Below are 23808 nucleotides of genomic sequence, written 5' to 3'. Positions count from 1 at the left end.
GGGCCAGCAGCAGGAAACACACATTGCCGGGGATAGCTACGGGATATGCATTGCTATGACAAGGGGAAAAACGTCATTGAGACTTCCCATCTTAGAGAGGTACCCAGGACCGGCTGCTCCAAAGTGGGATCGAGTATGGGGAAGCCCATCCATTTTTCTCCCTCTGAGGGGGGCACATGATGGAGACGCTTTTACGGGGACGCGGAGCTGTGCCTTTGCTTCCCGGGGTGAAGGATACGGGCCTACGGGACTGTAGAAGAAACAAGATAATTGCTCAAGAGAAGGTTTCTGCAAGTGGTCAATCTCTTACAAAAGTGTCTTTGTTGAAGGGGCGTGTAGACGTTTTTTTTTCCTTTTTACGGGGTTGACAACCTGAACCTTTTCCCCGCCGGTCTCCGAGCTCAGATGTCGGGGTACGGTCGACTCACCTCGGGGAAATCTCCGGGGGCCCGGGTCAGGCCATGGAGGCATGAACGGCGCACCACAAATCGACGAGATCTGGCTACAGGCCGTCACGGGGTTTGTTGATTCGGAGGGAGAGTTAGGGCCTGGACCTTGCTCGCGGGGGAAGAACCGCGACTCGCAGCGGCAAGCTCGGGGTGAGTGGAAGATGTTCTGCGTCGGAGACAAGGGTTGGCGAGAGGTCGAGAACGGAGGCGAGGCGCTGTTGCGAACATGGCGTCCAAGAGACGTGTTGCGTGTGAAGGTTGCTCGTCGTGAGAACGGACTGCCTTATTGGGATATTGCGCTTCAATATTTCCCTGAGCCTGTTGCCATCCTCCTTTTTCCTAGAAAGGAAATCCGCTACTCAAGTGCGTAAATCATGAGATACACTCAACTATAAACTGCCCATCTATGCTCCGGCAATCAAGTTCCCCAGACTCCATCGAGCATCCATCGTTGGAGGCGCCGCCAGGCCCTTTCACAAGCCGTCTCAGTACCCCACACCCCACCTCCAATCAGGCTCAGCTCGGTCACATGCCGACCAACCGCTCTCAGTTTTTCAAGAACAATGCAATGGGCATGTTGCCGGGGCAAAGACCAGCTGTTGTCAGAAGCAGATGCGCCGCTGTTGATCCTTTGTCTCTGGTGTTGCTTTCGTCTTTGGCTTTCGAATCAGGTGACTTGTCACGCGGGGAAGAATCTCGCTAGGGGTCTGAGGACAAAAATGAACAGATTGGAAATGAGTGCCCCTCGAATGTCCATCTGTGCTGCAGTAAGGGGGTAATTACGATAGTGCTTTTTTCATCGATCGCGAGAGTGCATCCATCGGAGTATTTATGTCTCACCACTTTATTGTCACCATTGTTACCGCTGAAATCCCCATTCACCTCTTCAGAGTCGAGTTTTAGCCACAACCTTACAAGGCCAGGCGCTTGGTGGCCGATACTTGTGTCGCAGCCAAAAATAGGCGAGGCATGACGTATCTCGATTTGATGTTACATGATTGGTCCGGATTAAATATGGGGCTGGCCCCGACCTGCTTAAGCGCAGCCAAACAGATTCTCCTCCTCCACTGACTGCATCAACCCAACCCAAATGACTCGACCCAAAGCCAAAGGGAGAGACTGAGGCCGCACGCGCGACAGAGACGCAGATTTTCCAGGCTTGCTTTGCGGCCTTGAGCTGCTCTATCGATTCATCGTCTTACTTTTGACGCCCTTGCTTCGCTTCTCTCTTTGCGCCCCCTTTCTGGGGCCTCCTGTGGCCCACTGGGCCCTTCATTTAGCAGCCCCCGGCCGACCAAGTTTGAGGACCACGCCCAAAGCTACGCCTTTGGTTGGTGGACGTGCTCCAGCCTCCCGCTTCTCCAGGGGAGTCGGTGAGGCTTAGTGCTCTTTTTTTTCTCTCGTTTGTGCGATCCACCCACGGCCACGTCGTTCGTCTCCTTTGGGCGGGTGTCTTGGAAAGGTTCTGGTTCTCAAAAAGGGCTTGTGAGGCTCTGGTGAGCTGTACTGTCAAGCCAGGTCAGGTCTTGCTGCACATACCGACCGAGTCCCTCTATTTTGTCCACTCGCAACCATGGATCTCGCTGCCATCGACGAGGATCCTGCCGCTGCCATCGCTGCAGCTGAGGCCGCCGCAGCTGCATCAGTCACGGATGAGCAGCTCATCTTCTCGACGCCTGATCGCAAGATGCCCATCTCAAAATCTTCGTCCACCGCGACGACCCCAGCCACCGGGTATTTTTCCTACGGCAACGACTATCGCAGCGACTACCGCCATCGCTATCACGACGACCATGACTCTGTCCCGGATCAGGACCTTCCCGGCATGAGGACGCCCTCATTACTGTCTAGTCCCAGTGTCGCTTCTAGTCTCGGCTTCTCCACTGGACGGTTGAGCCCGCTGAGGAGGGAGCTCTCCAGTTCAAGGCATTCTTCTCATCACGATCAAGAGCCTAATGACGCCTCACCAACTGCCCGACGGGGTGCCCGCCTCAGCCGGAGCAACCGCGACACCCTCGCCCGGCGTCTGAGTCAACTCGCTCATGAGCTCACATCCGGCAACGATGATGTTGATGATGTTGACGTCGACCTCCTCACCGCTCAGCTGGACCACCTGGAAGCATCCACCAGAATGAAGAAGACAGTCTCATTCTCATCTAACCCATCCACCCCCTCACCTCGTCCCACTCCCCGGCGGCCCCTGAGCGTCGACATGCGCAGTCCCGGTGACTCCTTGTTCAGCTCTCCGGGTTCATCCATCTTCCGGACCCGCTTCTCCGACTTATCAGCGTCTATCCGGAGGGACCCCGAGCCGGAGCCGGAGCCGGAACCTGACCCTCCACCCAACATGGGCATGACAGTGGCTCAGGCCAAGAAGGTTATCAATGAGGTGACGCAGCTCAACGAGGAGATGTCTCAGCTCGTCGCCAATCTCAAGGCTCGCCAGGAGGAGTCGGAAGTAAGCTGCAGTTCTTATCTCTTGTCCCACTCGTCCTAACATGCCCTTTAGCATATCCAAGGTCTCCTCATTGAGCGTGCCGAACGTGCCGCCCAACGCATCATCTTTCTTCAGAACCGGGTATCTCATCTGTAAGTATCCCGGACAGCCTTCTGCACCTTCTTCTCTAACACACAGCGCAGTGAGCAAGAGCTTCGCGAAAATGACGACGAACTCCAGCATCTACGGATTTGTCTCAAGGCAGTTGAGATCCAACTGCCTCCTCACCCGGACAAGGAACTTCAGCGATGCCTCTCTTCTTTCAAGCAGGACTACCAGGCCATGAAGCGCAAACGTGTCAACCGCACTAGTATCGCCAGCCTTTCCAGTCTTGGTTCTCCGTACCCTGGTTCGCCAGCATGATGAAGCCACGCTTTGAAGGGCAGTGGCACGCGCAACGCTATCACGACTTTAACGACACGCATTATTCTACTATATCTCACGCGCCTAGCGAATGTTTACGCTTGCCATGGTTCACTCATGTCCCACGACACCGGCCTCAAGGTCGCCTATCTCATTATCCACATGTCACATCACTGTCATGTCTACACGCTCTGTCTGCGTCCCGCTCCTGAGCACCTCTACTAGCACAAATCACAGATACCCCCTTTCTCAATGCAACCATTCACATTCACACATTTTTCACCCTTTGCATAGCACCGGTGTAGACGGCATTCAGCAATGTTTTTCCCAACTCGTGGCACAAAAGTCCAGTACTAATCGAGTGGAGCCTGGCCATAGAAAATCCTGTTTTTTCCATTCCATGTTTTTACAATAATCTTGGTGTCAGGCATGAAGCAGTAGGGATTGCTTCATTGGTTCGTCATAGTAGTGTCCTGTGAAAGGATAAATTAACTGTTTATTCCATCGAGTACCAACGTGAGACCGCTACTAATCAACTGCGCGATGAGCGAATCGGGCATTGCCGAAAGTCAAAGCAGAGCCTCAAGGATGACGATTCATGGCATCGAGGGAGAGTCAGTCAGAGTCAGAGTCAGAGTCAGAGTCAGCGTCGAGGTTGGATGCCCAGTGCATTCTCTTCTCTCACACTGTGCGGCCCCACCCGTATCTAATCTGTGCCTCTATGGAGCCTGGCAAGCGTCGAAATTTTTCAACTTTCACGAATGCTTCATCCGTCACCACCAACAAATCACCTTATCCCCGACCGACAAGATGAAGTACGTTCTAGTTTCTGGAGGTATGTGCTAAAGTATTGATTTCTCCTTTGAAACCTCCATATTAACTTCGTCGTTAGGTGTCATCTCCGGCATTGGCAAGGGCATCATTGGTACGAAGTCAAAGCAACACCGTGCCCCTCCTTCACCGTAACTAACTCTTGTTATCTCGCATGCAGCCTCCTCCTCGGGCCTTCTTCTCAAGACCCTGGGCCTCAAGGTCACGGCCGTGAAGATAGATCCTTATTTGAATATTGATGCCGGCGAGTCCCCAACAAATGTAGATCCCCAGGCAGAGCTATCCGGCTGACTGGGAGTCAAGGCACCATGAGCCCCAAGGAGCATGGTGAATGCTTCGTCCTCAACGTAATGCGCCCCGCTCCAAACTCGGACGCGCAACCTCTTACTGACTGGGTTAGGACGGTGGTGAGAGTGATCTTGACCTGGGCAACTATGAAAGGTAAAATCGCTATATTCGTGACTGAGAATGCCGTCTGACTTGACCGTATCAAGATACCTGGGCCTTAATCTCACCAAGGAGGTAAGCTCAGATTGCGCCCACGTACCCTTGTATTCTCCTCTAACCCGGATCCGTAGAGCAACATTACCACTGGAAAGATTTACAAGTATGTCTGCGAAAGAATCCCTGGCCTTGAAAGCGCCAAGACTAAACCCTGTCAGCTTCGTACTATCAGAAGAGCGAAAAGGTATACCCAGCCCAGAGGACTTGCAGCCATCGCGAAAGCTGACAAGCTTGTAAAGGCACCTATCTCGGAAAGACCGTCCAGGTCGTGCCCCATGTCGTAAACGCTATCCAAGACTCTATCGAGCGTGTTGCCAGAATCCCCGTCGACGACTCGGGAGATGAGCCTGATGTGTGTATCGGTATGTTTTGCACCACAGGCTATAGATGAAGCGCCCTTTGCTGACTATTCCCAAGTTGAGCTGGTATGTAACTACGAGCCCAGGCGGAGTCCTTTGCTCTAGGACGCTTCGCCTCTTGTGCTACCTGAAACTTACCATCCATCAGGGAGGTACCGTCGGTGATATCGAGAGCATGCCTTTCGTTGAGGCGTTGACCCAGTTCCGTCAACGAGCTGGCAAGGGCAACTTTGTCAACATCCACGTTTCCTACGTTCCCGTCATCCACGGAGAGGAGAAGACCAAGCCTACGCAGCACTCTATCCGTGGAGCCCGTCAAGCGTAAGTTTGCACCCTTGTTTTGTTTTGTGTTATGTCTGGGTCTTTGAGTTTGCAAACTCGCCCTAGCAACTCATTATATGTTTGAACCAATTTGCTAACCAGTGCTCCAGGGGTCTTTTGCCAGACTTGGTTCGTACTTGAGATTACACCGTTTCCGGAATAGCAACTAACCTGGGTAGATTGCCTGCCGATGTGAACGACCTCCCCATGAGGCTACAGTTGCCAAGATTGCCAGCAGCTGCCATGTCGATATGGAGCAGGTTATTGCCGTGCGGGATATGGAGACCGTCTACCAAGTTCCTCATCTTCTCATGACTGAGGGCCTGCTCCAGCAGCTCAAGACGGGCCTGCAGCTGGACAAGCTGACCATCCCCCCTGCTCTCGTCGAGAAGGGCGCTCAGCTTTGGGAGGTGTGGCAGAAGACGGTCAACCCCCGACAGCACGTCGACCGAGTTGAGATTGCTCTGGTTGGCAAGTACGTCGAGACGCACGACACTTACCTCTCGGTCACCAAGGCTCTGGAGCACTCTGCCATGCGATGCCAGAAGGCTCTTCACATCAAGTGGGTGGACTCTGAGCACCTGGAGGAGTCGACGCAGGACGCCGACCCCACAAAGTACCACAAGGCCTGGCACGAGGTCTGCACCGCCGACGGCATCCTGATTCCCGGAGGTTTCGGTTCTCGTGCCACCGAGGGCATGATCAAGGCGGCGAGCTGGGCTCGCACGAGAAAGATTCCCATGCTGGGTATCTGCCTGGGTATGCAGGTTGCCGTCATCGAGGCGGCCCGCAAGCTCTGCAACCTCAAGGATGCTGCTTCGGAGGAGTTTACCGCCAACGCTGAGCACCCCGTCATCATCTTCATGCCCGAGGGTAGCAAGACTGAGAAGGGCGGCACCATGAGACTTGTAAGGAGATTTTGTATCTACAACTAACACCTGCTGACTTGATATATAGGGATCTCGAGCCACTCACTTCCAGCCCGGCAGCGAATGGAGCAAGCTCCGAGCTCTGTACGGCAACGCAGATGTTGTCCACGAGCGCCACCGACACCGCTACGAGGTGAACCCCGACTACGTCGAGCAGCTCGAGGGCGCAGGCCTGCACTTCATCGGCAAGGACGACACGGGCAACCGCATGGAAGTCGTCGAGCTCAAGGACCACCCCTGGTTCGTGGGCGTCCAGTACCACCCCGAGTACCAGAGCAAGGTCCTCAAGGCTTCTCCCCCCGTCCTGGGCTTCGTCGCCGCCAGCTCCGGATGCCTCGAGCAGATCACCAAGGAGATTCTCCTGGAGTACCAGAACGGCGTCGGTGAGGGAGTGCAGTTTTAAAACTAGACTTTTTTGATTCCCGGAGGATTGACTTTTTCGGCGTTTAAAGATTGTCACAGGATGAAAGGGGCTAGATGAGAGCATACAGGGGGGAAGAAAAATGTATTAGAAATGACCCTTTTTGTTTTAATAGGCTGAGGTTTTTGTGCTCTTGAGGTGAAGGTGGTGATGGCTGCGAAGATGGCCAATTCACCAAGTTAGACAAAGCTATAGATGGCTGGGCACTGAACCTCTCGCGAATTTTTTGCGATGATGAATATACCATGTATGAATTGAATTAGACGCACTTGCTTGGGTGCATGCTTGACTTGGCTGAGGTTTCAACAGCCTGCTTACATGATGTCTACCCTTGCCTTGGGCGAGGTTAAAATTGCAGTGAGGGTAAGGCGAAGAAATCAGGTCGCATAAAACACTCGAATCAACCCTATTCGCTGCAGCTTTGGCTGGGAGCCCTTCCTGTGTTTTTTTGCGAACTCGGGGGATGGTTCGCCAGCGATTTGTTAGGCAAAGCTGCATCGAGAAGGTGACCATAACGCGAAGTAACTGGGGGCAGCTTCCAGCTTGGCATATTGAAAGTGAGGGCATCCTAGGTGAATTCTCTTTCCAAGCACACTACCTATACTGAGACATCGGAGCTACAGGCTAAGACGCCTATAGCCAAAGAGACAGAAGAAAGAGGAGATCAAAGAAGAGGGGGAGAGGTTGACGATATGAACGAGGAAGAACGCGAGCTTTATCTGTGCCTAGAGAGGCGACGAAGTCAACATCTCGGTCTTGTATTTGAATATCTATCCAGCCGGATCCAATGTTAGGCCATGCGGAGTCGTCGATTCAGGTGTATGTTCTCATGCAAGTGAAGCTGCTGTTATGAACGTCATCTAGTACTTAATTGCTGAGGCTTCCCTTGGCGAATCTTGTTCAGTTTTTCCTCATGTCTTCATCTAATAGCAATTCAAGAGTAGGAGAAAAGGGGCTCATATTTTGCCTTGTACTACCACTGCCTCGGGCGGCGTTAAAATTGCAGTGCAAAAGGGCAACTGGTTCGCCAGGGCAACCACGCCGGGCTCAGGGCTAGCTGTCATCATCGCATGGTTCGCCAGGGATTTATATGTGAATGTCCACCTCTGGTTAGATCCAATGTTAGGCCATGCTGAAAAGGCGGCACAAGCACATAGGCGCCATTGACTTGTGGAATATGGAGGCATCGATATAAGTGCATGTTCTATATCGTGCAAGTGAAAGTGTGGTTATGAAGGCCATCCAGCACCAAACCACTGGGGTTTCACTTGGCGAATTCCCATAATATTTGCTTATGTCCTCATCCAGCAGCAATCAATGAGCGGAGAAAAGAATATAAAGCAGACTGAATTCTTGTCGAGGTAATACTTATATTGCCTAGGTTATAAGCCGTGACTGGATATCAGTTGATGTGTTAAATTTATTGCCCATACATTTCCACCTTCTCGTCACATCACCTCACGCCAAGATTATCTTAGACCGGCCGGTTGATATTGGAGGAGACAATATTCAGCTCTGGTTTGTTCTCGCGCCCCAGGACTCTTGAAACCAGGCATGAGTTGATCATCACTTTGCCGCCGTTACCCTTGACCGTGCCCGTAAGCGACCCTATCCTTCTACCCTTACACTCGGCTGTGTCGCAAGGTGGGCGAATTCTCAACTGAGAAGGCAACTCGGCCCCATGACACGAAGCAGATCCCTTATGGAAGCCCAATTCTTGGGATCGACCGTTGATGTTGGTGGGATACACTCGCCACCGGAGGAAGTGGTGTTGTGTCGTGTTCATCCGCTTCAACTTACATGTTGTCACCTCTTCATCGTCTTGACCTTTTTCATCTACAAAAACAGTAGAGCCAACATTAATTACATCACCCACCATACATGACTGGCCAAAATACCATGCTATCAATTAAAGTCTGGTCCCTGTCATGCAGCGGCTACATCCGCGAAACGCCAACGTGGTCTCCTTCACCTCGACCCTAAAACGCCATGCAGACGTCCATCATGGGTGCACCAGGCAGGTGATGAGGTCCAAGGATGAGAGTATGGTCATGAAGGGTTACGATCTTCGGCTTGAGTGGCAGGGTTTCAAGAGTGTTGCAGAGGAGGGTGACGGAAAACCTGATTTGACAAGGTGGCGATAAATTGGATGCCTGTTGACAGCACCCGCCTGTAATTGATGGTGTACAGGATGTATTGATTCCCAAATACCTTAATTTAGCAAACTGGCGATGGCCTCAGTAGGAATTTTGATGAAAATGCGACTGTCAAGATGATGATGCCTGTTTGTGAAATGCTGTTGCTGTATCAACACAAGTCAACATTGACAACAGTGACTCAACACGATGCATCAACCCATGAATATCTACCCCTGACACAACATCGGGCGCATCACACTTTGACTCACCATAAGACCACGTGTTTGTAAAACGTTTCCAAAAGAAGCATGTGTATGTGCATGTGTGCGTGTCAAACGTACAACGAAACTTGTATTTCATGACTATGAGCCTGCCCCCCAAAAACCCCGTAATGTGCAATCTCATGATTGATCTAGAATATTGTCCCAGTAAACAAAAGAAAATCGTTGAATGGTCGCCAATCTCGTAATGTAGAAAAGTAATAACCCAATGGTCAAACTAAAAAAGTGATAAAGAGTAAAAAAAATATTAGGAAAGAAAATAGAGATCCTTTGATGAGGATCTTGAAAACCCCCTTTTAAAACGTGGTGAAATTACATCCCAAACTTCGAGATCTCAAGATCTTTTTTAGTAAAAACATATTAGCGAGACCTCTCATCAGTCCCGTTGGTGTGAGGAGTCCGATAGTGGCCTCCGTCGTCCACAACCACGTTTCTCATGGCCCGTGGGTTAAGACGCATGTATTCATCGTATGTGAGACCGTTGGGGTCTCGTTCGCTACCCTCGACTATCGGACTTCGTCGCTCGCTTTCTCGACGGGGGATTGACCGCGGTGTTGCTTCTGTCGAGGTCTTTGGTTCCCGGCCTTGGTAGTAGCGGTACTCCTTTTCTCGGTTTCGTCGACTGCTGGGGTAGCCGTTTCGGTGGCTTGATGAGACGAGGTCGTAAGAGTCAGGGGGGCTGGAGCTGCTCTCGATAGCTGATGTGGAGTGGCGGTAGCGGTTTGGCATGGGGCTGCGAGATCTGTGGTTTGATGTCGTCGTCGGGGGTGGAGAGTGTTCTTTCGACGGCTTCATGGTGTTATCCGAGTTGACACGAGGAATGAAGCGACTTGAAGTATCGGTGCGGGATGATGACGACTTGTAGTTGTCTCTTGATCCGCGGCGATACTTGGATGAGTCGTGGTTCCGGTAGTCGTCGGGTCTGTACCGCCCTGTGCCTTCATCCCTTGAAGAGCTAGACTTGTGAGATTCGTCAAAGGAAGCTCGTCGATACTCGATATCGTTCTCGTTGGCCATCTTGATCCAGTCAGAAATGGCATTGACAACAAGATCATGCGTCTCCCTCTGTCGATCCGCAGGCAGAAGGTGCCTCGAAAGCTGCTTCGGTAGGCGTTCTGGCTTTCCATCGACTAGAGGTCCATCCGCGGTGATGGGTAAGTCAGCGATGACGCGGTTTAGTCGCTTGGCCTCTTGATCAGGAAAAGTCTGGATCTGGCAGACCATCCACCGCTCGAAGCCGGCGGGGGTAAGGGAGGGGATGTGAGGCATGCCGGTTGGGCGTCTTTGGATGAGGTGGTTCTCGCAGCGGAGGTGTTGGTATAGGGTCTCGAGGTTGTCGAGAGCTCCGTGGGGGTTGCAGTCGAATATTTCTGACCTGTGTTAGAGGGGGTGTTATTAGGTGTAAGTGAGTACTCACGTTGGAAGGGAAATGCCTCGGATTCGAGTTTGTAGGTGGCGTAGAATTGGTTGAGTTTCTCTGGTGTGATGACGAGAGAGTTGTGAGGTGTGTATTCAGCAATCTGCACAAGTTAGCTCTCATTCAATCTCAATGAGCGTTCAGACAAACTCACCAAGTAGTTGGCAATTCCCCTGAGAACTTGACCGAGCCTGGCAGTCGGTTCACCCCTATCGTCAAAAAGCTTCCCCCATTTCTGGTCCACCGCCGACAGAGCATTCCCCTGCTCATCAACCACCGGAGGCTCCGGACGGGGCGCCTCGGTGCGGGTCGCCGGCCGACCGTTTAGAATAACGGGCCCCCGATCGGAGAAGCGCACGGACTGCCGGATCTTGGGACTATGCTGGGGCGACTCGCTCGGGGAGTGGTTGTTATGGTTGACGATGGCGGGCTTTGTCGGTTTGGTCTCGGAGATGAAGGATGACGTAGGGCTGCACGTTGATGCGGCCGAGCTGCGGTTCGAGGTTCTTCTGCTGGACTCGAAGGACTGTGCCATTGGGTCTTCGGGGTCGTCTTCGACTGTTGCTTGAAAGGCGGTTTTGTGGTCGATGGGATTGGACTTGGGGCTTGAGGGTTCTGATGAAGATGGAGTATCTGGTGAAGGATGCTCGACGACTAAAAAAGTGTCAGCAGTAAGTAAAGACCAATGTGAAAGGCAACTCACGCTCAGACTTGACCTTGGCAAAGATCTCGTCAAACCACTTGGTCTTCATCTCATCAATAGTGAGCTTCCTCACCAACTCCTCCACCTGCTCCTTGGACATGTCTGCACTAAGTCTCTTCTTCATCTGTGCGTCGCTTGACCCCGAATCGATCGACGAGCTGTCATCAGGTATTTGAATCCGCTCGCGGAAGGCCGGCTTGTGCACCCCTCCTCGGTCTACGGCTAGACCGCCGCCTCCGCTCCGGACGGGATAGGACGACGGATCGGAGAGCATGGTACGGGATACACGGGAGAAGAGAATAATGGTATACAAGAAAAAAGGGTCCCTGCACGGTGCTGGGAAACACAAAAGGGCAAAAATGAAGGGCAAAAATGACGGGCAGCGCAAAAGTGTCGAGAAAGGCTGCACGACAGTTTGAAAAAGTTAAGGATCAAGTGAGGCGAACAGAATGGAGGGCACAACCGGGCTTTTACATATTACGACTTCAAAGAAAAGAGAGTCCTACTAGCCTCCCGGGCACACATGCACACACACGCACCGATTAACAAAAGGGTCGACCGATTGGGGTTGCTCAGCAGCCCCGATTGAGGCCCCCGCCTGGCAGTGAGGATTTTGGGATGGATGGCGAGTTGCATGAGCCGGGCGCAGGAGGATGGGTCCCCCCTCCTTGTCGATGCTTTCTCTTGTGCGTCAGGTCAGGCTTCAAAGTTGACGGTACCTATATTACAAGGCGTTTTACCTTGTTGCCCAGACAGTATGAGAAGGACGTGTGTGCATGTGTAAGTGCCAAGTAGTCGTCTCACACCAACCTCTCATCAACTCACAAATAAACATTGTAAAAGCCAAACTAATCTGTCTCGGATACTCCCTTCTCACTAGAAAATCACAAAGGGTTCTATCTTCCTACTCCCCCAACCCATCAGAGGAAAACGCACTCCCCCCTCCTCCATTGGGCCGCAACGTCCACGAGGGGCCGCCAACACAGGAAAGGCAACCCTGGTTCGCGCCCCGCGATCGCCAACGTCTTGTCCGCCTTATTCTAAACCCCTTCTCCAATTGAACCAGACATCCTGACCCCTCCCCCCCGCTTCGTCGTGCAGCACTGGAGCCGGGCGTTGGCTGTTCGTGTGTGGGTGGGCGTATCTGATCAACGGGAGGCAAAAAATGAAACCGGGACCTACGAAACAGGGTGTGGATGATATGACTGCTTGCCGACTGAGACAGTGAGGCTCCCTCTCGTTCGTGAGAGAAAGCACTTTGGGTTGCACGATGGGGACGGGAACCATGGCGACGCGTAAGATAAAAATATTTCATAGGCAGCCGATTATTGATGGCTTGCATGGACGCTATCGGGACAACTGCTCAAGAACAGAAACGGAAGTCTATTTTTGCTTATTGCCAGGTTTCCAATGACTTGTCCTTTCCATGTCTTTCGATATGATGGCTTCTCGAGACGCATGTTTCGATCGATCTGGAAGAAACACATACGAGTCTGTTGAATCGAGATTTGACAAGTGTACAAGTTGAGTTGAACAAGGACTTCCAGTCTCTACATATACATATACATATACGCATAGATACCTTGCTCGGGTTGTCCGAAGGGGAGCGTATCTAACATCAACAACTTCAAATTTTCACAACGCAAGGAGTCTAGACATGCATCTGCCGAAACACGACAACAGCCGAGTTGTGCAGGTAAGCACAAGGAACATTGTACAAAAATAATGCGTTAACTGCTTTTCGATTCGATATCATTGACCGTTGCCGACAGGAGGGAAGAGAGGATGCAGTTTCCCACCCCATACAGTGAAAGAGGCTAACAACGTGTGTATGACGGTTCATCCACAGTACCATATACCGTGTACCTGGCCCTCGGTGCCCGTCGTGATATCCCTTCTATCCCCTGTATCCAAGGGACAGAACAATGCTCTCAGACATTACATTCAACACCAAACAAACGCCAACGCCAATAACCATAGTAAAGATGAGATATACCACCAGCGCTGCGCTCCTATTTCGCCGACTTCCCAGCAACTTACGCCTTGTACAACAAATCCAAAAAGCCAGTAGCAAGGTCCACCACCACGCTCTTGTTTGGCAACGATCCCGCAACGCCGTACAGTGCCGATGTGTCACCCATAGCCTTGCCGTGGGCCGTCTTGCCCTCGACGATTCGCACACGTTCCTTCTCACGCTCCTCCTCGACGACTGCCTCCAGGTCGGCAACCAACTTCTCCCAAACCTTGGTGATGGGGAGAGTGACAGCGACGTGAATAGCAGGAGGGTTCTGCAGAGCATTGAGATGCCATCCCTTGGCATTCATGCCGTCGGCAATATCGTAGATGTTAAGGTTACGGGCCGTAAAGGCAACCACCGAAACAAGGGGCTTGCCAAGAATCTCGAGTTCGCCACCAAGCGGCGTGCTCTGGATGGCATTGGCAATCTTCTTGGTAGTGCCGACAATCTTGGTGCAGGCCTCGATGTAACCAGTCTCGCCAATCGTCATCAGACTCGCCCAGCAGCCGGCAATGAGTGCGCCAGGTCGAGATCCGGCGATGCCCGGAGAAGCGTAGACACCGCCAGACCAGTCGGGGGACACAAAGTACTGGTAGGTTCGGAGCTCAGCGGAGCGGTAGAGAACAGTCGAGTTACCCTTGGGCGCGAATCCGTACTTGTGGGTATCGCAGCTGATGCTGGTGACACCCTTCAGACGGAAATCAAAGAGCTGAGACTCGAAGCCGGCCCTCTCAAGGAAGGGAACGAGGAAGGAACCCAGACAGCAGTCGACGTGAAGCCAAATGTCCTTCTTAAGAGCGAGCTTGGACAGGGCAACGATATCGTCAATGATACCGTGAGGGAAGTTGGGCGCGGAGCCGACCAACAGGATCGTGTTGGGGTTAATGAGACGGGAGACGGCGCGAACATCGACCTGGTAGTCAGGACCAGGGCAAGAGACGAGGTGAATCTTGATCTTAAAGTACTGAGCAGCCTTGTGGAAGGCTGTGTGAGCCGTCTCGGGGAGAATCCTATCGCGATAGGTCAATATCAAAGCGTAATGGCTTGCCAAGAAAACAACTTACATCTCGGGCTCCGTGACTCCCCGCTCGTGGTAAGCCCGCTGGCGCGCCGCCAGACAAGCCATGAGAATACTGTCGGTTCCTCCGCTGGTAGAAGTACCAGCAGCACCAGGAGGCGCGTGGAACATGCTAAGGACCATGCTCACAACCTCGGCCTCCATCTTGCGAACACCAGGGAAGACATCGGGGTGGATGGGATTGGCGACGGTGAACTTGCCGAATGCCTCTGTCTGCAGCTTCAGTAGCTCGTCCTCACCATGATACACGGCGCCAGACACGTAGCCATCCTCCCAGCGCGTATGGTCCATGTTGGCGAGGTTCTCGAGTTCGGAGCGGACTGCGTCGAGGGGGAGACCGTCCTTGGGTAGAGTGAGGTAGCGGATCTGGTCCTTGGGAACCATCTTGTCCGACATTTTGCGCAGGGTGTCCTTGACCTGCTTCTGGACCTTTCCGCGAACACCAGGAGCGCGGAGGAAGTAGCCGTACAGGATGCGACGGATGTTGGTGTAGAGCTCGACGATGGAGCCGATGAGGCCGCGACCCTTGAGCTGCCAGAAAGCGCGGCGAGTCCATCGCAGGACAAAGAGGAAGAAGAGGATATTGCGCAGTCTGTATGGATCAATCGTTAGCAATCTATATCAATCGCAAACCTGCGCGCATCGCAGAATGCGAATCGACTCACAGGTCGAGGTTCAGCAGCGACCAAGAGACGTCATGTCTTCTGCGCTTGACGGACTCGAAGCTGCCACGCAGGTTCGCGGGTAGACGAGCGAGGCCCGACATGGAGGGATTTGAAGCCATGATTAAACAAACGTAAGAGAAGCCAGGGAAAGAGAAACAATGAATTAAAAAATGAGTGACAGAGTGAGGAAGTATCACGAGAATTAGTACGGGGAGGAGCACTCTAAAGATTCCGAGAAAGGGAGCTTGACGTCGATGATGGAGATGATGGCGGGGGGCATGGACGCTACTTGGATATTTTTTAGCGGCGGCCCACCTGCCGGGGACCATCACATGCTGAGGTCCCCGGGGAGGGTGTGGGCCTCCATTCAGCGCTCAAGCCCGCTACAGATTAGGGGGGCACAGGGCGTTGGAGGCGGCCGGTCCTTCCACTGAACGTGGTCAAGAGCCGAGGAACACCTGCAGCTAAACCTGCGGAGGACGTGCCATTGTACATGATGGTTACTTCTTGTGGCAACCCAGAGACCAATTCGACAAAGATTCCCTCTTGCTAGCTTCCCTATTCAGGGCCTTGTCCCGGCGCAAGCAGCATCTCGTCTCGTGTTTCTGGCGAATTGGTTCGTCACTGCGTAGTCTGGATTCACGGAGGGTCCTCCGGCCCGTCAGAGCGAGTAAGCGATGGGTCAGGGTTAAGACGGTGGAGGGTTCCAGGTTGATTTGGCGGGCGTGACAGGGGTGTTGTGAACTGGTGGACGATGATATTACGGCCGTCGAGTTTGCTCAAGATATGTACAACGTTGTTAATGAGAGGCTCTGTTGTTGGCATGAGTAACTATTAGACGAGCGTCTTGAGTATATAAAAACATTCTCATCAATAAGAAACCATCTTGAAAGCCATCAATTCAAGTACAAACCATCCCCCCGGTCCCCTGGCATCATCACGGCTCCGGACCCGGACCCTACAAGAAAACCCCGTTCCCGTCCTCCTCTCGTCGGTGTTTAATCTACCAATGAGCTTCAACCTTTTATGTCCGGCAGCAAGCGAGCATCCCAGATTAGTGACGCATCTATTGCAGGACGCCCCGGTCAGCTTCCAGAATAGAATCCTTGACCTGCACGAGTGTCGGGGGGACTTCCCTGTGCTACGGCTAAAGTGCCTGGCCACATTGATATCCCAGTCGCGCGATGCGAGGGTTACCGAGATGATGGGCTAGACCACAGACGAAAAATTGGTGATATCGTTAACCCATACAGAGGTCGTCTATCTGCCCATCATAGGGTAATGGAGACATGTTCCTGAGAGGGGAATGGTCAAGGCGCTTGGAAGATTAATGCAGCTTGATGTCCACCTATGAAACAAGACTTGAACACCACGATCCTCTCGACAGTCGCATCCAAACCAGTGTATACCCTTGGATGTGACTACATGGATTCAAAAAGACCGTCAACGCCATGACACTACACAGATACCTCGTAATTTTTCCACCTCCAGATCCCCCAAGAAAATCCACCGAGTCTATCGAAAAAAGATCAAACGCCTGAATCACCGCGCTTCAGAAATGCTCATCTCCTCGCCGCCGCAGCGTCGCCGTACTTTGTCGTCAGCTGCTGCTGGTAGTAATGCGACAGCTTCTCGCAGGACATGGCACCCGAGATGGTGCAGTCCACCATGAGCGTGACAAAGTCGCCGTCCCGGTACGCGTTGCCCTCCTTGTTGCGTCCGTACGAGGCAAACGTCCGCTGCGGCACGAGCGCGAGCTTGGAGAGGATCGTGGGATGCCATTGCACAATGTGCTCCTGTAGAAGGGGTCAGAACGTGGCTTCGGGTTGGCGAAATACTACTTACAAGAGCGTGTCGCTCGGCCTTCTGAAAGTTGTAGCTCTGGTACAGAGGATCCATCCACGTCTCGATAAAGAACTTGGCCCAGTCGCCGTTTCGGAGGACGTAGCTGTTAGTCACGAGGCCTGTATCGTCCTGGCTGATGATGAGGGCCGCATCCCCGCCCTTGAGATGGCTAAAAGTCTTAATGATGCTATCCGGGGGCACGACTGGCCAGTCCTTGATCATCAAGCTCTCCAGCTTGGCCGGCGCCATGACCTGCGCCTCCAGAGTCCGGTCGAGGTCCATAATGTAGGCATTCTGATCCAGGAACCAAACGAAGGTGGCATCGGGGTACTGCGACAGCGCATGGCGCATGGCGATGATCTTGGCCCACGAGCGGGGAGATTTGCCAGTGTTGTAGTCTGTCGCCTTCACGACCATGGCCTCGTATCCTATCCGCCACCAGTCAGCACACGCGATGCGCAGATCCGAGGTGAGAATTCGCCTTACCGTGCTTCGCCGCATACTGCTCGCGGTTGTTTTGGATCGACTTGAGGTAAGCTGAGCTGTATTGCCTATTATCGAGAACCGTCAGGATCACCACTGGAGGGTTTCCTGATGGCACATGCTCGCGGTATGGTGTCTCTCCCCGCGATCCAAAAAGAAGCCATAGACATCCAATAGCTCCTAGGAGAAGTAGCACCAGTGTCCTCGGGCGAGCTCGTCGTAGAAATGGTGGTAGTTGTGTGGCTCTCGGTCGGAAAGGTGGAGGGTCCGAGTTCTTGCGAGGGGGGTATGCGAAGTGCATCTTGAGGAGCGAACCGATGCGACAAGGTCGGCAGTGGGTTAAATGTCTTTGTTCAGGAGTCGCGATCGGTGAGAGGTTCAATTTCGAATCGCCAAGTCACTGATATGGCCAGCGCGACTGGATTAGGGGATCGACGGTTGCTGACCCTCAGGAAGGGAGACCAAGGGACCTGTGTAACGTGCAAGAGGGCGGGCAGTCGAGTATCTCGCGTCGAAAGGAGGTATTATCCGTCGCAAATAGCAGCACATAAACGAGCGACGTCGCAGGAGTCAGTCCGCAGCGATTCCAGAGGCAATCAGCAAGCCATTGGTGTTGCGGTTTTGGTGATAGATGGCCTTTTGATTCAACCGAGTTCATGAGGCGCCGGCCCACATGCCAGGCGATTTGGCTGCAGGGATGTGAGAACACCACTCAAGTTCCAACGTCATCTCGGCGGCGGATTCACAAATATCCGACCGAGACATTGACTCTCAAGAGTCTAGAACCAAGAGAAGGCGCACTTCGAACACGTCTATACGAATAGTTGTGGAAATACATTGGCAATGACTGCATTGTATATTACACCTGGGGACGCTCCTAGGTGTTTTCTGGGCCCCACGGGAACAACCAACAGTTGAGATGGTAGACCGCATAGAGTGCTTCATGGGAACACTCGGGATCATTGTAAATAGCGTCCACGGTTCAGGTTGCTGATAATCTACCTACCTACCAAAGGTAAGAGCATAGCCAATAGTCATGTACCCCTGAGGATGAAATATCCTACCTAATCATCCTCATCATCGTCATGTATTAGGTACAGATAGTGAGAAATGGACGATGCCCTGTGTTCCAGTCGAAATGGTTTCCGCTGCTGGTGAGAGTTACGCCCTCTTCAGTGCGATCATAGTCCTTATCCTAGTGATTCTGAACCATATATATGGATAAGAGTGCTTTGCCCATGCAATTCAGAATAGAGCACCCATTGAGGTCGCTCTTCGCCGTCGCCATCCCTTGCAGTCTTGCAGGCAGCTGGCCTGGCTAAGCTAATGAGGGGAGAATCACTCACCAGCAACCAAATCTCATAAAGTCCGTTCCAGATGGGATCCTTATGTTCAATAATGCTTGAAGAACACATTGGCATAGAAAATAGCAAGGTTGATGATGGAAGAACACAGAGAATCCAGGAAGTAACAACAATTCTTCTGCGGTATCATTTTATAGCATTTCCATCTATCAACTGGAAACGAACGCTATGTCTCGGTACCTGGGTAATAACAGCCAGAGAAGGCTGATGTGCCCAGACAAGGACGGAAAACCGGCAGTGAACCAAGCCGTGGCTTGTCTCAGGATATGAAGCTTCTAAAACACTACCGTGCAAGGGCTGAGACAATAGCCGCACATGCAAGGCGGGGATTTGTTCAGTATTGTACAAAGGAATGTCGACTTGACAGTCACGAACTAGCATGTATCAACCATCATTCGGCCTTCTGCTCACTGCGCTGCACTAGGAGTGTACCCAGCAGATGCCTCACATCGTCTTGGACGCCCAAGGGCGCCCCGATGCGCAAAGGATGGCTGATAATCTCAACCTGGCCGACGAGCGAGGAGCCAAAACGGCCCTCGCTCAAGGCACAGAAAGAGCGTAGATCTTTGCACACAGACTAGTTGACTTGACAAGGAAGCGCAAGATCGAGGCAACTTAAGAGTGTGCAGAACAAGGATACATCAAATAACACGCTTTCACTCTAATCGTGAGTAATGCTTGAAAACAAAGACCCAAAATACCGTTCATTGATCTTTCTTACTCTCTTGGCTCGGCCCGTCGTTGGCATTGTCCCCTTCTTCATCATCGTCGTCTTCCCCAACATCGAGAACTCTGTCGCTCACATTCTTGAGCACGCGAGCACTCAACTTCTGAACACCTTTCCAGATACCCATCAGGAAAGTGGCTGCGCCAATGAGTACAAATATCAGGTTAATGTTTTCGACGCGATTCCGGCCAGTCCCCTGTCTTCTGCCGCCGCCTGCCATGCCGCTGTTTCGCAGTTGCCACCAGTGGAACGGGTTGACGGAAATCATGGTCTTGAACAAACCAACGATGCCCAGAGAGAAGAAGCCCTTGGTGAAGTGCTCAATCCATGACGTGGGCTCTGACGGTGGAGGTGGCTTCAGGGCTTCGATATCTGTTACCACGCTTGTGACAGTCTCGCCAATGGTTCCAATTGGGTCGGACCAGAGGTCAAAGAGGGGATCGGCAATGAATCCAAGGATGAAGATGCTCATGATGCAGAAGAGGACAGTCAAGCCGACCTGGGCCCACTTGCTGCTCAAGGCTGAACCCCAGTGTAGTCGAGAGATGCGATACGTGAACTTGCAGGTCGGACATTGCCAGTAATTCCTCGCCTCCATTGGATTTGCGAGTCTCCAAGCGTTGAGACATCCTTCGTGGACGTATTTCTGCGAACCCTTACACTTGCATGGTGATAGCAATCGGCCCAGTTCCGGATCATCGGACACGTAGGTCGGTCGAGACGACGACGTAGCAATGCCAAACGTGGTGGTCGGCTCGGGAGGAAACTTGGGCTCTTCGGTGTCGAGACAGATACGACACGTGCGCGTGCCATAACGCCTGTTTCTAGGCGCGGCTCGGGGCTCGGGGCGTGGTGTCGTGTCTGGCCGCCGTGCTTCAGGTTCTGCCGGGTGAGGTTCCGCCGGATGTTGCTGAGCAGAGGTGTCCCCTACAGAGGACCAGTTCCATGTCGGACGTGCATCCATGTTGATTGATGTAGACCTGCGGAGGTAAAGATGAAGACAGGAAAGGGGGTTAAGTAGTGACCGTGGAGAACAAAGGAATTTGCTGAGTGATCATCGGCCGTACCTAAGGCGTACGAGGCGCAACCTACATGTTTCTGCAAAAGCTTGGACTAATATCGTACAAAGCCAGCAAGAGAGCGGGGGAAGCACCAGGCCAAGATCATCACGGAAGATGTGAAAAGGCCAGCTCAGCTTTCCGCAGCAGAAGGTCCAAGAAAGCAACCGAACCTGCCGAGCGAGCGAGCAAGCATTGAAAGCTGGCTGTGCAAAAACGACGGGACCAATTTGACGAGGGTGGTTGTGTGAGTGGAGTCGGAAGGAGCTTCCTTGTCCGGAGTGCGGATAATCCATTTCTCCGACCACAGCTCCGGGTGAGCTCGACGCGCAGCTGGGCCGTGCCTAGAGGCGACAGCTGCTTGGCCAAACACCAAAGCTCCAGTTGCAGCCTTGCTTGCTTGATATCTCCCTGCCATTCCCACGAATTCCTACTCAACCGACGGCGGAACCAGAACATCACACCCGATTGTAGAAGAGCAGCATCTTGAGCGATGGCGGACCGATACTCCTTCTCCCTTACAACCTTCTCCCCCAGGTATGTCTTGTGGTGACGACACTGCTGTTGCTATTGAGCATCATCACTGACAGAGTCGCAGCGGAAAGCTGGTGCAGATCGGTATGGATTACTTGGCATTTAGCATCCGGATGCTAAAGCTGTAGCCCCTGCAATGACCGTAACTGACATCCCACTTCAGAGTATGCCCTCAACGCCGTAAACCAGGGTATCACTGCCCTTGGTATCAAAGGTTCGCATCTCTCTTTACCTCAATGAACTGCTATTGACCTTGACAAGCCACCAACGGTATCGTCCTCGCCACCGAGAAGAAGTCCTCCTCCCCCCTCGCCGACCAGAGCTCCCTCGCCAAGATCAGCAACATTACCCCCAACATCGGCATGGTATACTCTGGCATGGGCCCCGACTATCGAGTATTGGTGGACCGCGCACGCAAGGTCTCGCACACCGGTTACAAGCGCATCTACAACGAGTACCCCCCCACTCGGATATTGGTGCAGGATGTTGCGCGAGTTATGCAGGAGGCCACCCAGTCCGCTGGTGTTCGACCTTACGGTGTGAGCCTGTTGGTCGCCGGTTGGGATGAGGGCATCGAGCCTGAGGAGGAGGAGGCTGCCGAGGCTGAGAGTGGTGAGAAGAAGGTCAACAAGAAGACTGGCGGCATCCACAAGGGCGGCCCCATGCTTTACCAGGTCGACCCCTCGGGCAGTTACTATCCCTGGAAGGCCACGGCCATCGGCAAGAGCGCGACCAAGGCAAAGACATTCCTGGAGAAGCGATACTCGGAGGAGCTCGAGCTTGAGGATGCCATCCACATTGCGCTCCTGACCCTGAAGGACAACATTGAGGGAGAGATGAACGGAGACACCATTGAGATTGGTAAGACGCTTTGGTTCCCGACTTGAGGTCTCGTTCTAACATGACGCAGGTATTGTTGGTGCCCCCGCGGAGCACCTTCTGGGCCTTGAGGGCGTCGAGGGGGCTGTCGGACCCCGTTTCAGAAAGCTGACTCCTCAAGAGATTGAGGATTACCTGACGAGTCTATGATCACTTCTACGCGGACGATTACTAGGAGAAGCCTTGTACAATAGAGAGGGTTATTGGGCTCAATAGAGCTGGTTCCGGTAGAAAGGCGGCTCCTATGAGCTTTGACATCTATTTTGGCTTTGCCTTTGCTGTGACTATGAATGATGATCTAGGGCCTGCTTCGACTCCGACAATGTCCCAGCCTGGGGGAGTGATGAAAGGCACCTTTACCCACGATTCGACTGGGCTTTTGGAGTCGCTTCCCAGGCCAAGCTGGCCGTTTGTGTTGTCACCCACGACATAAACGCAACCGTCGGTTGTCAGAGCAATGGCGTGAGACTCTCCAAGTGCAATATCCTGCACATCTTTCTCTCCGTCGACCTCTACATAGTTGGGTATTCCACTGAGATCAGTAAAAGCCTGGTGCCGGCTTTGTGACCCAGGTGATTGCATACCCCAGAGGTACAGCCCACCACCCTCCGTCAACGCAGCCAGGGTGTATCCTCCAGCCGCAACCTTCTTGATAGGCTCACTAATGTCACTGAGGTCTGAAACGAGGCCGGGTACATCTGCAGGACTATGAAGGTCAGCCATGAGCCACGTAAGATGTTTGTGTGTATGTACCTGGACTCATCTACTTCACGACCTAGACAGTCCCCAAAGCGTGGATCTCCCATCGTTGAGACAGAGGTATCCTCATGTAGAATGACGAATCCCCCATCATAGGCAGCTATTTGACGGACGTCAGACTCACTGGGCCAGGAGTGTGTGCTTCTGTTGGTTCTCCACGCAGCCAATGCCGGATATTCCACGATAGCCTGGGACGGCCTTCCGAGGCCCTCCACCGGGAGAACCCTTCCATCTGCAGAGATTGCACTCGGATGATCGAACAGGTACCTTTGGTCAGCCTTTCCAGAGACCAATGTGCCTGGGGATAAGCCAGCTAATGACCATGTGCCCTCGCGTTGCACTCGGTTGCGTTAACTAAGAGCTGACAGTGATCATGGGGTGGAGAATATACCTGCTGTGTAGCACATCTGGGATACTACTCTGTTTAATTTTTGTGTCCCTAGGATCTTTGTGAAGGAGAAGATGTCGTCCGGCTCATCCTTGACTGCGGATGGGTCGAAGGTGAGCTGGTTCCAGGCGTTGAAGCCGGTTGCGTACAACCCCATGGCATCGTCTGCCTGAGCGTTACGCACCGGTAGCTCCATAGATGCTTGGATTTGGTTCCTTTGAATATTTCGTGTGCGCCTTGGAGCTTTGTGGAAACTGGGGTTGTTGAAACCTTTCCGTGGTATGGTTGTGTCTAGGGTGTGAGGGGTGTGGAACGATGCCTACCCTATTTATGGAACGGTTTCTCGGTGTATTTCTTGTTACTCCCAATTAAGTAAAATGAGACTTTTTGTCTTGGTATAGGGTTTTATTTACATAAAATAGAGAGTGTGTATATTGGAGGAGAACAATGTGTTACCACAGGTGCTCTGAATTGTGGTGGTGAGAGTTGTGATGATGAGCACTATTTCCAACACCTCTAATACGGCAAGAGGCACCAGCGCTCAGTACAGTGCAGATTCAAGATCAACTCTTCATTCCTATCTGAGCACCATTGACTCTTTTAGGGCGATCAGATGCTTGACGAGAAATACCATTTGAACACTAACTTGTGATTTAAAAGAATCATGTGAGTTAGTAGGGGAAAACAATCGATGAGCTAGGTATCCTCGTAGAATCCTCAATTGCGACCACTGGTGTACAGTGCAGGATCGGGAGGAGACTGTGGACTCAACCTCACCACCTGCCTCATATCCACTCC

At 52.6% G+C, this 23808-nt stretch overlaps 8 protein-coding genes across 8 annotated transcripts; 3 read left to right on the top strand and 5 right to left on the bottom strand.

Moving 5' to 3' along the window:
* Positions 1–2022: 2022 nt before the first annotated feature.
* NCS57_01064200 (uncharacterized protein) lies at positions 2023–3309 on the top strand (the record flags this gene model as incomplete). The annotated part of the gene is made up of 3 exons (XM_053060383.1): positions 2023–2907; positions 2959–3038; positions 3090–3309. 3 exons carry the CDS (start codon positions 2023–2025, stop codon positions 3307–3309), a joined length of 1185 nt encoding a protein of 394 aa, XP_052910777.1.
* Positions 3310–3918: 609 nt separating this feature from the next.
* NCS57_01064100 (CTP synthase) lies at positions 3919–6656 on the top strand (the record flags this gene model as incomplete). Its single annotated transcript, XM_053060382.1, has 14 exons — positions 3919–4144; positions 4202–4234; positions 4301–4384; positions 4444–4487; positions 4541–4581; positions 4635–4662; positions 4719–4747; positions 4803–4828; positions 4884–5006; positions 5062–5069; positions 5152–5324; positions 5435–5453; positions 5504–6232; positions 6282–6656. The coding sequence occupies exons 1-14, from the start codon at positions 4120–4122 to the stop codon at positions 6654–6656; spliced, it is 1737 nt and encodes a 578-aa protein (XP_052910776.1). The 5' UTR covers positions 3919–4119.
* A 2797-nt stretch (positions 6657–9453) lies between these two features.
* On the bottom strand, positions 9454–11628 carry NCS57_01064000 (uncharacterized protein; the record flags this gene model as incomplete). Its single annotated transcript, XM_053060381.1, has 4 exons — positions 11214–11628; positions 10665–11164; positions 10511–10613; positions 9454–10463 (listed from the first exon to the last, which is right to left on the bottom strand). Exons 1-4 carry the CDS (start codon positions 11485–11487, stop codon positions 9454–9456), a joined length of 1887 nt encoding a protein of 628 aa, XP_052910775.1. The 5' UTR covers positions 11488–11628.
* A 1621-nt stretch (positions 11629–13249) lies between these two features.
* On the bottom strand, positions 13250–15092 carry NCS57_01063900 (uncharacterized protein; the record flags this gene model as incomplete). Its single annotated transcript, XM_053060380.1, has 3 exons — positions 13250–14240; positions 14295–14900; positions 14974–15092. The coding sequence occupies 3 exons, from the start codon at positions 15090–15092 to the stop codon at positions 13250–13252; spliced, it is 1716 nt and encodes a 571-aa protein (XP_052910774.1).
* A 1443-nt stretch (positions 15093–16535) lies between these two features.
* On the bottom strand, positions 16536–17602 carry NCS57_01063800 (uncharacterized protein; the record flags this gene model as incomplete). The annotated part of the gene is made up of 3 exons (XM_053060379.1): positions 16536–16769; positions 16819–17246; positions 17305–17602. The coding sequence occupies 3 exons, from the start codon at positions 17600–17602 to the stop codon at positions 16536–16538; spliced, it is 960 nt and encodes a 319-aa protein (XP_052910773.1).
* Positions 17603–19369: 1767 nt separating this feature from the next.
* NCS57_01063700 (RING-CH-type domain-containing protein) lies at positions 19370–20356 on the bottom strand (the record flags this gene model as incomplete). Its single annotated transcript, XM_053060378.1, has 1 exon — positions 19370–20356. One exon carries the CDS (start codon positions 20354–20356, stop codon positions 19370–19372), a length of 987 nt encoding a protein of 328 aa, XP_052910772.1.
* Positions 20357–20943: 587 nt separating this feature from the next.
* On the top strand, positions 20944–22013 carry NCS57_01063600 (Proteasome subunit alpha type; the record flags this gene model as incomplete). The annotated part of the gene is made up of 5 exons (XM_053060377.1): positions 20944–20987; positions 21049–21068; positions 21148–21198; positions 21246–21845; positions 21895–22013. 5 exons carry the CDS (start codon positions 20944–20946, stop codon positions 22011–22013), a joined length of 834 nt encoding a protein of 277 aa, XP_052910771.1.
* Positions 22014–22121: 108 nt separating this feature from the next.
* On the bottom strand, positions 22122–23206 carry NCS57_01063500 (uncharacterized protein; the record flags this gene model as incomplete). Its single annotated transcript, XM_053060376.1, has 3 exons — positions 22122–22569; positions 22617–22722; positions 23014–23206. The coding sequence occupies 3 exons, from the start codon at positions 23204–23206 to the stop codon at positions 22122–22124; spliced, it is 747 nt and encodes a 248-aa protein (XP_052910770.1).
* Positions 23207–23808: the final 602 nt, after the last annotated feature.

This window comes from Fusarium keratoplasticum, chromosome 8 (genome assembly GCF_025433545.1).
Source record: "Fusarium keratoplasticum isolate Fu6.1 chromosome 8, whole genome shotgun sequence".
NCBI lineage: Eukaryota > Fungi > Ascomycota > Sordariomycetes > Hypocreales > Nectriaceae > Fusarium > Fusarium keratoplasticum.
Note: the sequence above shows the minus strand (reverse complement) of the source record. Positions and strands in the feature narration are given on the sequence as shown.